The 16,198-nt window shown below is 45.1% G+C and overlaps 1 protein-coding gene and 1 long non-coding RNA gene across 10 annotated transcripts in view; one reads left to right on the forward strand and one right to left on the reverse strand.

Moving 5' to 3' along the window:
- LOC310697020 overlaps nucleotides 1-3,796 on the reverse strand; it is a 90,546-nt gene extending 86,750 nt beyond the window's left edge. For 2 of the 9 annotated variants that reach the window (XR_014520856.1, XR_014520857.1), the window contains exon 1: nucleotides 2,519-3,796. This is a non-coding gene — a long non-coding RNA (uncharacterized lncRNA). Of the gene's footprint in view, nucleotides 1-1,627; nucleotides 2,299-2,513 lie in introns of those variants that run through there. The other 7 variants (XR_014520858.1, XR_014520859.1, XR_014520862.1 and 4 more) reach the window with 5 other exon arrangements.
- MCOLN1 (mucolipin TRP cation channel 1) overlaps nucleotides 1-16,198 on the forward strand; it is a 30,633-nt gene that overhangs the window by 4,574 nt on the left and 9,861 nt on the right. Inside the window, exons 2-10 of the mRNA XM_083483038.1 lie at nucleotides 265-378; nucleotides 658-875; nucleotides 3,805-3,972; nucleotides 4,055-4,211; nucleotides 4,996-5,113; nucleotides 6,633-6,729; nucleotides 6,924-7,023; nucleotides 8,507-8,613; nucleotides 10,307-10,456. Coding sequence (XP_083339164.1) covers nucleotides 375-378; nucleotides 658-875; nucleotides 3,805-3,972; nucleotides 4,055-4,211; nucleotides 4,996-5,113; nucleotides 6,633-6,729; nucleotides 6,924-7,023; nucleotides 8,507-8,613; nucleotides 10,307-10,456 — 1,119 coding nt within the window. The 5' untranslated portion in view covers nucleotides 265-374. The remainder of the gene's footprint in view (nucleotides 1-264; nucleotides 379-657; nucleotides 876-3,804; nucleotides 3,973-4,054; nucleotides 4,212-4,995; nucleotides 5,114-6,632; nucleotides 6,730-6,923; nucleotides 7,024-8,506; nucleotides 8,614-10,306; nucleotides 10,457-16,198) is intronic.

Consider the following 16,198-nt stretch of genomic DNA (forward strand, 5'->3'; position numbering starts at 1 on the left):
TTGGCTCACTGAGAACGGTTCCTCCTTTTTGCAGTTCTGCCAGAGTGCTAGGTGCACCTCCCTCCTTACCTGCCTCAAAAGAGCTGGGAGCAGCTGTTTTGTGCTCGCTTTTCACAAAAGCATCACAAACAGCAAAACGGGCTGTTTTGTGGCAAGGCCTGTCTCGCCTGTTCACATTTCCTAGAGCTGCTGGGGCTGATGTTGCGCGTAGGCATAATTTGCCATGGCTGCGTCTTCAAAGACATGCTCTCGTGTTGTTCTTAGGTCCTTGCTGGCAAACAAAACGCCTCGAAGGGGATCAAAAAGCAGCAAAAAGTCACAAAGCCGGTCTTGTGAGAGACTCTTCTGATAACAGCTGACTCGGAAACTGCGGAATGGGTAAGGGCAGAGGACATTGCTGTGAACGCTGCAAAGCTGTGAAGTTTATTTCCTGTTGATTGGTCAGATTCCTGGGTATCAGGGGACGTAAAATTGGGCTATGCTTTGATGGGGTTAATTGCTGTAATGCTGTATGTTGCAGCGCTTGAGTAGCCTAATCTGGCTAAACCACAGGAATTTCTGGATCACGCTGATGTGAACAGAAAGGATTTCAGTCCCCTTCCTTATGGCATGAAATCGGGACTGTAGAAACCTGCATGCTTTTATCCCTCTTTGCAGAGACTCAGAAGCTGCTGACCCCAGTGAATAGCTATGGGTCCCAGGATGGGGACACAAGGCCAAACTTGGGCTTTGCTTCCATTCAACCAGAAGAAGAGGAGCTCCGCAGGCGTCTGAAGTATTTCTTCATGAGCCCCTGTGACAAGTTTCGTGCCAAAGGCCGCAAGCCATTCAAACTGGTGCTCCAGCTGATCAAGATCCTAATAGTCACCATTCAGGTATGTGAGATGCAGGTGGTGCTGTGGTCTACCGAGCCTCTTGGGCTTGCCGATCGGAATGTCGGCAGTTCGAATCCCCGCGATGGGATGAGCTCCCGTTGTTCAGTCCTAGCTCCTGCCAACCTAGCAGTTCGAAAGCACGCCAGTGCAAGTAGATAAATAGATACCACTGCAGCGGAAAGGTAAATGGCGTTTCCATGCGCTCTGGTTTCCGTCGCGGTGTCCCATTGTGTCAGAAGTGGTTTAGTCATGCTGGCCACATGGACAAACTGGATAAGCTGTCTGTGGACAAATGCCGGCTCCCTCGTCCTGAAAGCGAGATGAGCGCTGCAACCCCATAGTCACCTTTGCCTGGACTTAACTGCTCCTTTTATTTTGTTTCGACTATGGCAGACCAACACGGCTACCTACCTGTAACCTGCTCTAGTCAGTTACCACAGATAGAAAAGGCTTCACAGTTGTACTGGGACTACCATCATATATTTTTAGGCACCAGGCAATAAGGTTTCTTCCATAACCAGGCCTTTGGCCTTTAACTGTCTCTGCCCCCCGCCTGCCCCCAACACACATAAACAGTGAGAGACATTCGGAGCAGAAGACATTGCCTCTTTCCCTCTTTCTTGCAGTGCCCTGCCTGCATTTCCAAGAAAAGGGCTGAGGGAAGAGGTGCCATGTTTCTGGGTCCACAAGCGGGCACCAAGAACAGGAGGAAGTTTTATGAAAGGGGTTTTATTTTCTCAAGTGAGGCTCACCTGGTGCCTTCATTGTACACCTTTAGGTGCCAAGCAAATGAGAGTAAGCTCTCCAGATGCAGGTGAGGGTCTCCTCCTCCTCATTGCAGATTGCGTCCACCAGCCACACATTTTGAGGTGATTTTGGCATTTCTCAGTCGGAAAGCCTTTCTTACCTATGTGTCAAGTCACCACTATTTTTAAAACAGACAAAGGTCACAGCTGGTTACTTCTCTTTGCACACAGTGACACAGTTTTTCATTTTGAGTGCAGAACTGATCCCAGGGTCTGCTCTCCTAAAAAGGTCCTTTGCTCCACTTTCCACACTAGACAGTGAGTGGCTAGTAGTTCTGGCCATTCACAATCAGGGTCAGGCCAAACTCCTGACTAGCTACCCAGTGTTATGATGCTAAATCACCTTGTTTTATGTGTCTAACCTTCCAAACCCTCCAGATGTTGCTGCTAGATTCCAACTGCCCTCCTCCCCCCACTCCATGACATCTGACACCCAGGATCCGCTGTCTAGGGCTGATAGGAGTTGGGAGTTGAGAAACCAATTCAAGATGCTGGAAGTGCACCCGATGGAGGGAATACTTAAGGGTGCAGGTGTGAGCCCTGCAGAGGTGGGGGGTGTATTTTAGGGCTGAGTGAAAAATGAGTTCCTAGAAATTCCTATTTGTGGGTGGTGAAATTGGGGGTGGGGGATTTTACTGATTTGGGGGGGGGAGGTGGTAATTCTTCTGACATTTGGATGGAGACAAATGGAAAAACTCAGAAAATTAACCAGAACACTCCCTGTGAGCATCGGATTTATGAAGGTCAAATAAGCAAGGAACATCTTTAAAAACTGCCCATGGGGTGGGGGGGAGAACAAGGCTTCAGAATGTCTCCCCTCCTCCCCGCTTACCTTACCTTCTGTGGCAGCAGGGGAGGCAGAAGACCATTCTCTGGGCTTTCAGCTGAGCCAAAGATAGTTGTCCGAAGGAGACAGATGTTTCCGATGCCAATTGATCCAAAAAAGACAGTTCTCTAAAGCAAAACATCTCTGGTGTCAACTGATCTGAAGGAGACAGTTGAATGAGCTTTTAACTGATCTCAGGATCCTTTCAAACAACTCACCTGGTTTCCAGGGAAACAAAACATTCTGCAGCCCATTGTGAAGTCAGATCTTGGCCAAGGCCTTGCCCAATGGACTGGGGGCTCTCTCTCTCTCTCTCTCTCTCTCTCTCTCTCTCTCCATCTCAGGCCCATGTCAACACTTGGTATCCTCATCCAGCTTCCAAGCACCTGCCCTGCCCCTTGATTTACCCCTCACCAGGAGGGCCAGGGCATCTGGATCTGGGCTTCCTTTATAGTTTCCCCAAACACCCCCTGCCTCACATCCCTATGGGAATCAAAGAAAAAAAATGGGCCCTGACTGTGATCCAGTTTCCACCACCTCATGAAAACTCACCTCCCTGCCCAAGATGTTGGCTGGCTGGCTGTTCCTCATTTAGTCATTGTGTATTATCTGTTCCAGTGGTTTGAAAGTTCTTGCCTTTTCATTTTAGGGTGTGGGCTACACCTTCTCTCTCCACCTGGCTAACTCACCACCTCTAGGCAGCTTTCAAAAACACATTTGTACTCTCAGGGGGTCTTCCTTGGTGCCTTATTTTCACTTGAACACCCCACCTTTCCTCCCAGGAAGTCAAAGTGGTATACATGGTGTTCTTTCCCTGTGCAAATTATCCTGGCAATAACCCTCTGAGGTAAGCTAGGCTGCCTCCAATACGGGAAGGGGTATGAGGCTATGGTGGCTTTGAATGATGCCCCCCACACTCTGGGGTGGCGAATGAGAGCTGGAGGGTGGGGGTTCACCCTGAGGGAGCCCCAGCCCCATTATTAAAAAATGTTATCCCAGAGCTTTGAATGTGTAGTACAGATACAGCCAAAGTTTAACAATAGGAAAGTAAGACAAGCAGAAACAGAAGTTACCTCAGACCCAGATAAACTGCAATGCAAACAGACTTACGCTGCTGAAACCCCCTTGAAAAGGACATATAGCCCCTTGTTTATGAAATATTAAACTGAAACGTTAAAAAAGAAATGAATCTGGAAAATGGAAATTTATATTATGTCCTATATCTATTGCCAAGTGTGTCATAGATTCTTAACTGCTCCTCTGCTTGGTCCCTGCTCTCTGCCTCCCCTCCGCACAGCTCGTCCTCTTTGGGCTTAGCAATCAGATGGTGGTCACCTTCAAAGAGGAGAACACAATGACCTTCAAGCACCTCTTCCTGAAGAACTATGTGGATGGGGCAGAGGAGACCTATGCAGTTTATACACAGGCAGATGTCTATGAGCACATGGTCTATGCGGTGGATAAGGTGAGAAGCGGTTGGACAGCTGGTGGGGAAGGGGAAGGCAGCTGGACTTGACCGGGATGACCATTTCAACTTCCCCCCGTAGTACCTGGCCGTTGCCAACGAGACAGTCGGACGCTATGCCTACGTGCATGCAGGGAGCACAAACCAGTCAGCGCTCATGCTTTGCCAGCATTACTACCGGAAAGGAAGGATTGACCCGGCCAATGACACCTTCAATATCGACCCCAAAGTCATCACAGGTGAGCAAGTGCCTTTCCTAGGGTCTCCAGCATCCTCTATGCTCTGCGGGGGACATGGGTGGCACTGTGGACTGAACCACTGAGCCTCTTGGGCTTGCCAAATAGAAGGTTGGTGGTGCAAATCCACGTGACGGGGTGAGCTTCTGTTACTCTGTCCCAGCTCCTGCCAACCTAGCAGTTTGAAAGCACACCAGTGCAAGTAGATAAATAGTTACCGCTGTGGCGGGAAGGTAAACGGCGTTTCCATGTGCTCTGGTTTCCGTCACGGTGTCCCATTGTGCCAGAAGTGGTTTAGTCATGCTGGCCACATGGACAAACTGGACAAGCTGTCTGTGGGCAAACGCCGGCTCCCTCAGCCTGAAAGTGAGATGAGTGCCACAACCCCATAGTCACCTTTAACTGGACTTAACCATCCAGAGGTCCTTTACCTTTAGCTTTTAAGTGGAGGAGGGCAGTCCTGGAACAGAATCCTTGATGCTTTGGGGGCTAAATCTGTCAAGAAGCTTTTATTTTATTTTTTTCCTTATTCAGTCCGTCATGGCTTCCTGTGGTTTCTAAGTTACTTGACTTGTGTTGATCTGTGACCCAGATTGAGGGAAGCTGCCTTGTTTGTGCAGGAGCTATGTTTATGGAATGCTATTCTCTGCGTTTTACCTCTTACCAATAAAAAATGAGTAGCAGGTGTAACTTTAGTTTGAGAAGATACCACAAAACTGCTGGCGTTTTTTCCTTTCTCCCCAATGCTGCCCCTACACATATGAATCTGTTCCTCTTTTCTGTGTAGAGTGCATTGGCGTTGATCCCCCACAAAATGTACCTTTTGCCCAGGACTCTGAGGAGACGTCTGGAGCCCTCCTGGAGCCAGACCGCAGCTACAAGAACTTTACTCTCAAGTTTTACAAGTATGTAGACACACTTTCTTGGTGTTTGCAATAGCCAGAAGGGTAAGACACCACTCCAACTGGAGGAATTCGCAGGGGGGAATTCATGTTTTCCCTTGCAACTTTTTTTTTAAATCATTGAGGCTTCCTGCCTCCCATTACATTTGGGGGGGGGGGAACAGCTTTGCAGATCTGAAGGTTTCTGCCTACTAATCTTACATTTATCAATTGACATGTTGCAGCTGTTGATTTTTGTACCCAACATGGTGTCAGGGACTGTGCTGAGGAGGGCCGTACTGAAGAGGAATGGTGGTAGCCTCCCCCTGCTCCTGATTAGGATCCTGAATCTTCCCAGGAGCAGGGAGGTAGTATAGATTTGGAACAGCGGTTTGCAGAGGGACATAGTTCAGAAGGCAGAAGCTGGGAAGTACTGGGTGGGGAACAGCTATAATAATAATAATAATAATAATAATAATAATAATAATAATAATAATAATAATAATAATAATAATTTATTATTTGTACCCCGCCCATCTGGCTGGGTTTCCCCAGCCACTCTGGGCGGCTTCCAACAAAGACCAAAAATACACTAAAATATCACACATTAAAAACTTCCCTGAACAGGGCTGCCTTCAGATGTCTTCTGAATGTCAGGTAGTTGTTTATCTCTTTGACATCTGACGGGAGGGTGTTCCACAGGGCGGGTGCCACTACGGAGAAGGCCCTCTGCCTGGTTCCCTGTAGCTTTGCTTCTCGCAATGAGGGAACCACCAGAAAGCCCTCGGCGCTGGACCTCAGTTTCCGGGCAGAACAATGGGGGTGGAGATGCTCCTTCAGGTATACTGGGCTGAGGCCGTTTAGGGCTTTAAAGGTCAATAGCAACACTTTGAATTGTGCTCGGAAACGTACTGGGAGCCAATGTAGGTCTTTCAAGACCGGTGTTATGTGGTCACGGCGGCCGCCCCCAGTCACCAGTCTAGCTGCCGCATTCTGGATTAATTGTAGTTTCTGGGTCACCTTCAAAGGTAGCCCCATGTAGAGCGCATTGCAGTAGTCCAGCTAGGAGGAGAAGAACTGGGAGAGAGAGACACACTTTCTCTGGAAAGCGTCCATCCGTTCAGCCCAAGGTCAAGCTAAGGAGAGCAGATAAGGTGGCAGCACAGAAAGCACAATGGCTGCGAGATGTGGGAGTGACGGGGGGTGGCTAGGGAAGAATTGGGAGCACCTTCATTCCAAGGGATGGATTCTTTCTTCTCTCACTGTGATCATTAAAATTTGTAACTGGTAAGAGACTCCTTTCGCTTTGTTCTTCTTATCCATGGCCAAAAGTGGGGGAGGAAGCCAAGTCCCTGAAGCCTGACACTTGGTTTTCAAAATGTGCAGTTTTTGCCTCCTTTTTTCTGAGCATATAAGGCTCAGCTCCCTTCAGTTTTTCCGACAAGAGAGGCTCTCCATTCTGTTTGCAGTCATTCAGTGGGGAACTGTGACGTTTGGTGGTAGATTGTGACAGAGCTGACCCTCTATGCCTTGTCTCTGCCAGGCTCATCAATGTCACCATCCGGTTTAAGCTGAAAGCCATCAACATCCAAACCATCATCAACAACGAAATCCCGGACTGCTACACCTTTTCCATCACAGTGAGTAAGGATGCTTGAGGAGCTGTTGCTTTTTGCCTCCTTTCCGCCTGTGTTTGAGGAGCCCTCATTCACACGCTGGACTGAGAGGGCCGGAGGTGCTGCTCTGGGGCTTCTTCTGCTGCGCTGCTCGGTGGAATTTCCCCCAGGATGTACATTGTCATTCTTTTCTTCTTCTACTCCTCCTCCACCCTCAGATCACATTTGACAATAAAGCACACAGTGGCCGAGTGAAGATTCACTTGGACAACAAAGTGGATATCCAGGAATGCAAAGACCCCAGTGTCTCTGGCAAAGGTATTAGGGGGTTTCAGGGGGAGCAACACAGTACAAGCATAAACCTTTTCGAAAGCAGCACCTCACCTGTATAAGAGCAGCGCTTAAAGCACTGCTCAGGGACCGTTTGCAGACTGATTTTTTTAAGGGTTTGGTCTTTAGTTCCTGGCTAATAAGAATCAATATCCTAGTTAACTTAAAGGATATTTGGCTTTTTCATGGCACTGTAAATCTGAATGTGTCCATAAGGGTAGCCTCATCCTGCCAAAATACGGACTTCGGAAAGAGAGATTTGAGTGTTACATGGAACTCTTTCTCAGCCTCCACGTTGCTGACTTATCCCGTTCATGAACCCATTGAATTGCATCTTTGATTATGGAAACCTCTCAATTCCTTCATAGCCGTCTAGTTTAATGACTTGCCAAAGTCTGAGACGATCATTTCATAAGCTTATGCTGCAGAAAGGAACATATTTCTTTAGTATCCAGTTTCGCAAACTGACGTCCGCAACGCTGATAATGTTTAAACTCCTTGTCATATCCGTCTCATTAGCTGGTGATTTTCAATTTCTAAATTCAAAAGCCTCAACCTCTTTAAGATTTACTTCATAGGAAAGGATGTTTGCATCACTAAGGTTTATTTGTCCTTTTTTCTGGACCTTCTCAAGCACATAAACTTTTATTTGAAGGACTGGGATGACCAGACTATACTTTATATTCCAGGCATGCTACAGATTAGTATAATGGCATTATGACACCTGCTGTCTCACCGCATTTTTCGCTCTATAAGACGCACCCGACCATAAGACGCACCTAGCTTTTAGAGGAGGAAAACAAGGGAAAAAAATATTCTGAATCAAATGTTGCTGAAGAGGTTTTGCACGGCAATCCCTGAAGCCAGAACAGCAAGTGGTATTGCTGCGGAGCAATCCCCCCTGCTGTTCTGGCTTCAGCGATAGCTGCGTAGCCTGCATTCGCTCCATAACACACACACGCATTTCCACTTACTTTTTAGGAGGGAAAAAGTGTGTCTTATAGAGCGAAAAATACGGTACTTTCAGTTCCATTTTTAATTATTTCTAGCATTGAATTGGCCCTTTTTACAATGGTTGCAGCCAAATGGCTTATATTCTCAGTGATCCCAAGGTCTTCTTCTGCGTGTTTTTTATCCCAATTAGGCTCTATCAGTCCTAAGTCCCTACAGGCCAGGCTGTTCTCTCTTCCTCTCCCATATTTGCTTTTGGCAAATATTTGCCCCCTTTTCCCACAATGCTCCCTGTCCCTGCTCCAGCTGGCCTACTTTTCTCTCCAGAAACCCTAGGACTTCTTCCATGTGCCTCATAGCATCATTTTTGCTGCCTGCGCAAACGTCCGTCCCCCAACAACCTCTGGGCTCTCTAACCAAGCCTATTTGGACTGAAAATTCTGCGGGTGGGGAGTGTGACCATTTCCTTGTTCTCTAGCATTGTCTAGAAACCCACCACTGCCTTCCTCCTTTCTTGCAGGAGACAACAGCTTCCGGATGTTCTTTGACGTGGTGGTGCTCCTCATCTGCGTACTATCTTTCATCTTGTGTGGCCGCTCCATCATCAGGGGGCTTCTCCTGCAGCATGTGAGCATTGCTGGGTCATCCTTATTTACAGACGTACCACCCAGGAATTTCTGGGTGAAAAGTCTGTGCTCTTGTCACTGAGCCAGCCACACACAAATTTCAGGGTGCTGCTGTCTACAGGCAGAAGCTTTGTTGCACTAATCCGCTCTAGTAAAAAGTGATTGTAGCATTGGTGGGGCAAGAAGACAAATATTCCAAAGTATGTTTGCATTCGTAAACTTGGAGCCTGTGCAACTCAAGGTCTGGCTGGGCCTTGGCACGAGAACCTGCCACAGCAATAGTTGTGTGGAGTGCAGAAATAGGGAGGGGGAGGGTTTGGAAGGCACCAGGTGACTACCACCCCTCCAGAACACACACACAGAAACATAAAATTGCAAGGAGATGTGGTGGTAGTAGCAGGGTGGGGTGGGGAATAATGTGCCAAAACAACTTTTAAAAGAAGAACATGAAAAATGTTGTTAGGATGGGGCAGAACGGGGATGAGACATTTGCCCAGGGATGTTAGCAAAGGACATTGGTGAAAACTTCATTGGCTGCTTAAGGCAATGCTTAATGTAGCAATCAAAAATTGCTTTTAAAATTAAAAATTCTGTGTTTGTGTGATCCAGCAGCTTTTATTTTGCAGAGACTCCAGTGCCATATTCTTCTAGCAGTGGGGACTACAGTGGTACCTCGCAAGACGAATGCCTCGCAAGACGAAAAACGCGCAAGACGAAAGAGTTTTCCGTTTTTTGAGTCGTTCCGCAAGACGAATTTCCCTATGGGCTTGCTTCGCGAGTTCTTGCGAGTTTGTTTCCTTTTTCTTAAAGCCGCTAAGCCATTAATAGCCGCTAATAGCCGTGCTTTGCAAGACGAAAAAACCGCAAGACGAAGAGACTCGCGGAACAGATTAATTTTGTCTTGTGAGGCACCACTGTATGTCGGCCAGGTTTTTTCTCGGGCTGGGTGATATAGCAATATATCATCCAAACCCAATTTGAAGTCCGTATCTTGTATCGGTTTCATAGTTTTTGACCTGGCAATATATTGTGAATCCTGGTGTGTGTGTGTGTGCAGGCGCATGCTATGCAAAAATCACAGTGTGGGGAAAAACCGTGAAGCCAGTCAATGCCTCTACGTGGCTCCATCCTTATTTCAGACATTGTGATATACAGTGGTACCTCGGGTTACATACGCTTCAGGTTACATGCGCTTCAGGTTACAGACTCCGCTAACCCAGAAATAGTGCTTCAGGTTAAGAACTTTGCTTCAGGATGAAAACAGAAATCGTGCTCCGGCGGTGCGGCAGCAGCAGGAGGCCCCATTAGCTTCAGGTTAAGAACAGTTTCAGGTTAAGTACGGACCTCCAGAACGAATTAAGTACTTAACCCGAGGTACCACTGTATCAGTATATCACAATGTTTAGCTGTTATTGCGATGTTGGAAACTAGATAATGCCCAGCCTTAGTTTCCCCCCTCCATTGCAGAATAGCTAGCGCTTGCCTTGTAAGAACTGTGTTGCTGTCTAGACTTGTGCATCGTGGTTGGGGTCTTCCAAGCTTAGCGGTAGAAGTCCTTATCTCCCCCTTCTGGAGCAAGGGAAGCAGTAAAGAAGAGCAATTGAGGGCGGCGGGGACTTTGACAGGAGGGAACAAGAGGCCTTGTGTTTTTCAGGAGGTGGGAAGCTCACCAGCAGGTCCTTTTCCTTGCACAGGAGTTCAGCCATTTTTTCCAGCGCCGCTACAATCAAGACATCTGCCTGTCTGACCGCCTGGAATTTGTGAATGGCTGGTACATCCTGCTGGTGGTGAGTGACATCCTTACTGTGTCCGGAACCATCATGAAGATTGGGATTGAGTCCAAGGTAAGAAACAGTCCAGGTGTCAGGGGCTGGACTGAGGAGGAAGGGGGGGAGAAGAGGAGGGGAGTATAGATTTAGAACAGTGGTTTGCAGAAGGGCATGGTTCAGAGGCTGCAGAGGGGGAAAGCTGGGAAATAGTGGGGGAGCAGCAGGAAGAAGAAACACCGGGGGAGAGACAGCTAACAAACTCAGTGTCTCTTGAAAGCATTTCTGATCCCCCCTCTTCCAGAACCAGGTGTGCCATGAGAGTAGCAGAACAGAAACCTCAGAGGCAGAAAGCACAGATTAGCCGGCGCAAGGGTGGCGTAGAATAGGAGGGACTGAGGGGGTGGGACTTTACTCGGAGCAACGCCATTATCTAAGAGAGACCGCTTCCTTCATCTCTCTGTGAATACAGGGGTGCCTCTAGTTGCGGACATGATCCATTCTGGGGTGCCGTTCACACCCCGAAAAGTCTGCAACTGGAGTGGTGCCAGCGTGGAGCACGATAGAGTGCTCCTGCTCATGTGCGCCCGGCAAAACCCGGAAGTATACACTTCCGGTTTTGCAGCGTTCACAAGCTGAAAAAACGCAACATGAACCTAGTGCAGCGTGAGGTATAACTGTATTGAATAAACTACCAGTACGTTTCCGAGCACAATTCGAAGTGTTGGTGCTGACCTTTAAAGCCCTAAATGGCCTTGGTCCAGTATACCTGAAGGAGTGTCTCCACCCCCATCGTTCAGCCCGGACACTGAGGTCCAGCACCACGGGCCTTCTGGCAGTTCCCTCGCTGCGAGAAGTGAGGTTACAGGGAACCAGGTACAGGGCCTTCTCGGTAGTGGCACCCGCCCTGTGGAACGCCCTCCCATCAGATGTCAAAAGAGATAAACAACTATTTTACTTTTAAAAGCCAACTGAAGGCGGCCCTGTTTATTTTTTATTTTTTATAAAATTTTTATTGGTTTTACAAAATTTTTAAGAAAAACAAACAAACACTTAAAATGACAAACATACACGTATAGTTTCAAACCTATTTTCATAAACCTCTTTTCTTGGACTTCCCCATACCCCCCCTCTCTGCATCCCAATGTCCATAATTCAACTAGCAACTCCCAATTGTTACTTTCCAATCTCTGTCATCTTAGTCCTCTTTTATATTCTAACCTTATATCCCTGTACCCCCTTGTTTCTGGAAACCACAACATTTTAGCATTCATTAAGTTTATAGTATTCCTTAAGATAACTTTTAAATTTTCTCCATTCTTCTTCCACCGTCTCTTTTCGTTGGTCACGGATTCTGCCTGTCATCTCGGCCAGTGTCATATAGTCCATCACTTTCATCTGCCATTCTTCCAGAGTGGGTAAATCTTGTGTCTTCCAATACTTTGCGATGAGTATTCTTGCTGCTGTTGTAGCGTACATGAAAAAAGTTCTATCCTTCTTTGTCACCAATTGGCCGACAATGCCCAAGAGAAAGGCCTCTGGTTTTTTAGGAAAGGTACATTTAAGTACCTTTTTCATTTCATTATAGATCATATCCCAGAAGGCCTTAATCTTCGGGCATGTCCACCAAAGGTGATAGAAGGTACCTTCAGTCTCTTTACACTTCCAACATTTGTTATCGGGCAAATGATAAATTTTTGCCAGCTTGACTGGGGTCATGTACCACCTATAGACCATTTTCATGATGTTTTCCTTTAAGGCATTACATGCCGTAAACTTAATGCCGGTGTTCCATAACCATTCCCAGTCAGCTGACATAATGTTATGTCCAACATCCTGTGCCCACTTGATCATAGCCGATTTAACTGTTTCATCCTGTGTATTCCATTTCAGCAACAAGTTATACATTCTAGATAAATTCTTAGTGTTGGGTTCTAACAATTCAGTTTCTAATTTTGATTTTTCCACCTGGAAACCGATTTTCCTATCCTGTTTGAAAAATTCCACTATTTGACCGTATTGAAACCAATTTTGTACTTTATGTTTCAGTTTCTCATGACTTTGTAGTTTGAACTTATCTCCATCCTGTTCTAAAATTTCCCAATACTTCGGCCATCCGACCTCCATATTGAGTTTTTTCACTGCTTTAGCCTCCACTGGTGACACCCATCTAGGGGTTTTATTTTCCAATAGATCTTTATATCTTATCCAAACATTAAACAAAGCTTTTCTGACAATGTGGTTTTTAAAGGCACTGTTGACTTTGTCGTACCAAAGATATGCATGCCAACCAAAAGCATTATTGAAACCTTCCAGATCCAAGATGTCCGTGTTCTCGAGGAGCATCCATTCTTTCAGCCAGCAGAAAGCTGCTGCCTCATAGTACAATTTTAAGTCCGGCAGGGCAAATCCCCCTCTTTCTTTAACATCTGTCAATATTTTAAATTTAATTCTGGGCTTTTTGCCCTGCCAGACAAATTTCGAGATATCTTTCTGCCACCTCTTAAAACACTCCATCTTGTCGAGAATCTGCAAGGTCTGGAACAAAAATAGCATTCTAGGCAATACATTCATTTTGATCACTGCAATTCGGCCTAGCATTGACAATTTCAAATTTGACCATATGTCTAGATCTTTTTTAATTTCTAACCAACATTTTTCATAGTTGTCCTTGTACAAATTCACATTCTTAGATGTTAAGTAAACCCCTAGATATTTCACCTTCTTGACCACAGTCAAACCTGTCTCCTCTTGAAATTTCTCCTTTTCCATATCTGTTAAGTTTTTCCCTAAAACTTTAGTTTTTTGCTTATTCAACTTAAATCCAGCTACCTGGCCAAACTGTTGTATTATTTCTAAAACCTTTTTCGTACTAGTGTTTGGCTCTTGCAAAGTCAATACTAAGTCATCTGCAAACGCTCTTAACTTATAATGTTTAGCTCCGACCTGCACTCCTTTGACCTGCTGGTCATTTCTTATCATGTTCAGCAACACCTCCAGAACTGAAATAAAAAGTAATGGGGAAATCGGGCACCCCTGCCGTGTTCCTTTTTCTATCTTAAGTTCCTCAGTCACAACATTGTTTACAATCAGTTTAGCTTTTTGTTCAGAATATATTGCAGCCATACCATTCTCAAAACCCTGGCCTACCCCCATCCCATGAAGATTCTTCTTCATAAAACTCCAAGAAATATTATCAAAGGCTTTCTCCGCATCCACAAAGATCAGTACTGCTTTAGTGTTTATGTTCACCTCTAGCTTTTCCAGAATGTCTATTACATTCCTTACATTATCTGCCAGGTGTCTTTTAGGGAGAAAGCCTGCTTGGTCCTTATGAATCTTCTCCATCAATACTCTTTTAAATCTTTTTGCCAAAATGTCTGCAAAAATTTTGTAATCCACATTAAGCAATGATATTGGGCGGTAGTTCTTGAGTTGGGTCTTTTCAGTCTCTGACTTTGGTATGAGTGAAATATATGCCTCTTTCCACGATTCAGGTGCCCTTTTTCCCTCAAGGATCTCGTTGCACACTTCTCTTAATGGTTGAGTCAACCATTCCTTCAGCGATTTGTAGTATCTGGAAGTCAGTCCATCTGGTCCTGGAGATTTGCCCAATTGCATATTCTGAATGGCAGCCTCTATCTCTTGTTCTGAGATTCTCTGGTTCAAATCCATTTTACTTTGGTGAGAGATGTTTTGTAATCCATATTTTCCAAGGAATTTGTCTATATCTTCTTCATTTTGCGGGCCTTGAGTGTAAAGTTTTTTGAAATAACTTAGAAAGCAATTTCTAATTTCATTGGGTTTAGATATGTTCTTTCCGTCCACCTCTAGGCTTGTAACTGTATTTAATTTCTGCCTTTTCTTCAATTGCCATGCCAAAAGTTTGCCACATTTATTTGCTGATTCAAAAGTCTTTTGCTTCATTTGCTTTATCTTCCATTCAATCTCTTGGTTCATCAATTCCATATATTGTGTTTGATATAACTTAATCTCTCTTAAAATGTCCTGAGACTTTGGTTTTGTTCTTAATTTTCTCTCTCCTTCCTTTATCATTTCCAAAATCTTTTCTTTTTTCTCATTTTGTTTTTTCCTCTTTATTGAATTTTGTTGAATCAAAAATCCTCTCATCACCGCTTTACTTGCATCCCAGATCACTCTTTTCTCCACGTCGGTCCTCAGATTTATTTCAAAATAGTCTTTTAGGGTTTTTTGGGCCTTCGTGAGAATCTCCCTATCTCGGAAGAGGGTGTCATTCATTCTCCATCTAAATTGACCAGTTATTGTGAGTTTCATCTCCATCTTCACAGCGTTATGGTCGGAGCAAGTTTTTGGGCAGATTTCCACTTTCTTAATCTTTGGGGCCATTCCACTAGTGATCCAAATTTGATCGATTCTGGTCCAGGTCATCATTGCTTGGGAGAAGAAAGTTCCCTCTCTCTCCAGAGGGTTCCTTGTTCTCCATATGTCTATCAAGTCCATATTTTCTGTCATTTCAAAAAAAGTCTTAGGGAGTCTCCCTTCCTTACTAACTGTCAGTCTTTGTGCCTTGTCCATATTAGTGGAGACCACGCCATTCATGTCTCCCATGATTATCATATTGTAATCCAAATAGTCAGTCAGGGTTTCATGGAGTCTCTTAAAGAAGTCAGATTTGCCTTCATTTGGTGCATAAATTTCGACCACTAAGAATTTTTCTCCTTGTATTTGTATCTCCACTGCCAGGTATCTCCCTTGTTCGTCCTTGAATATCATTTTTGGGGCCCATTTCTCTTTCACGTATATTACAACTCCTCTTTTCTTGACTTTATCTGATGAAATAAATTCTTGTCCTAGCCTTTTATTTGTGAGTAGTCTCCTGTGGGCTCTGGTTATGTGAGTTTCTTGTAGGCATATCAGGTCCAATTGTTCTCTGTTCAATATGTGAAATACTTGTCTTCTCTTCAAAGGCCCATTGAGCCCATTACAATTCCAACTAAGGAATTGCAGAGCCATCTTATTATTTTTCTAAACTCCTCCAACAGCTCCAAGTTGTTGCTCTTCTTCTGATGGTGGCAGTTTTTGTCCGGTCGAGAGATTCAAAATCTCTAGTGCTCTCCTCTGTTCTGCAAGTGGGTCCACAGTCCCCTTCTGCAGGTCCTCCTGATTTCTTGCCAGAAATTTGTCCTTGTCTTGAATTGTCTTTATTTTCACCTTCTTTGCCTTGTAGTCAAATGACAGTCCTTGTGGGAACTCCCACCTAAAGCGAATGGAATTTTTCTTTAGCAGAAGAACCAAATCCTTGTAGAAGTTTCTTAAATCCAAAATGTATTTTGGGATGTCTTTAAAGATCTGTACAGCCGAATTTCCGATTTGCAAGGCCTTTTCAAAGTGTAGTCCTAGTATTTTGTCTCTTTCCTCCTTGGATCTGAGTGTGATCAAACAGTCTCTCGGGGTCTTTCTGTCTTGCTTTTTACCCAATCTGAAGGCTGTCGTAATTTTAATTTCGTCTTCCTCAAGGTCCCAACAATCCACAAACTCCCGTGTCAGATATTCCACAAGATTGTCTCTTTCATTCTCCGGAATCAGTCTTAATTTCAAGTTTCTCTCTTTTCTCTGTAAATCCCACAAGGCCAAGGTTGCATCATGCTCACAAACCTTCTTAGCAATCGGCTCTAATTTCTCCTGTGTCTCTCCAGCAGTAGCTTTGGCATCTTCAGCAATTTGGCGCGTGGTAGCGTTTTCCTCCACCAATTTATTTATAGATTCTGTATTCTGGTTTAATCTTACTGATATTTCTGTTAATTTTTGTGTGTTCTCTGAAGTCTGTTTTGTCAAAGA

Source organism: Podarcis liolepis (genome assembly GCF_965112155.1).
Source record: "Podarcis liolepis genome assembly, chromosome: 17".
NCBI classification, from domain to species: domain Eukaryota; kingdom Metazoa; phylum Chordata; class Lepidosauria; order Squamata; family Lacertidae; genus Podarcis; species Podarcis liolepis.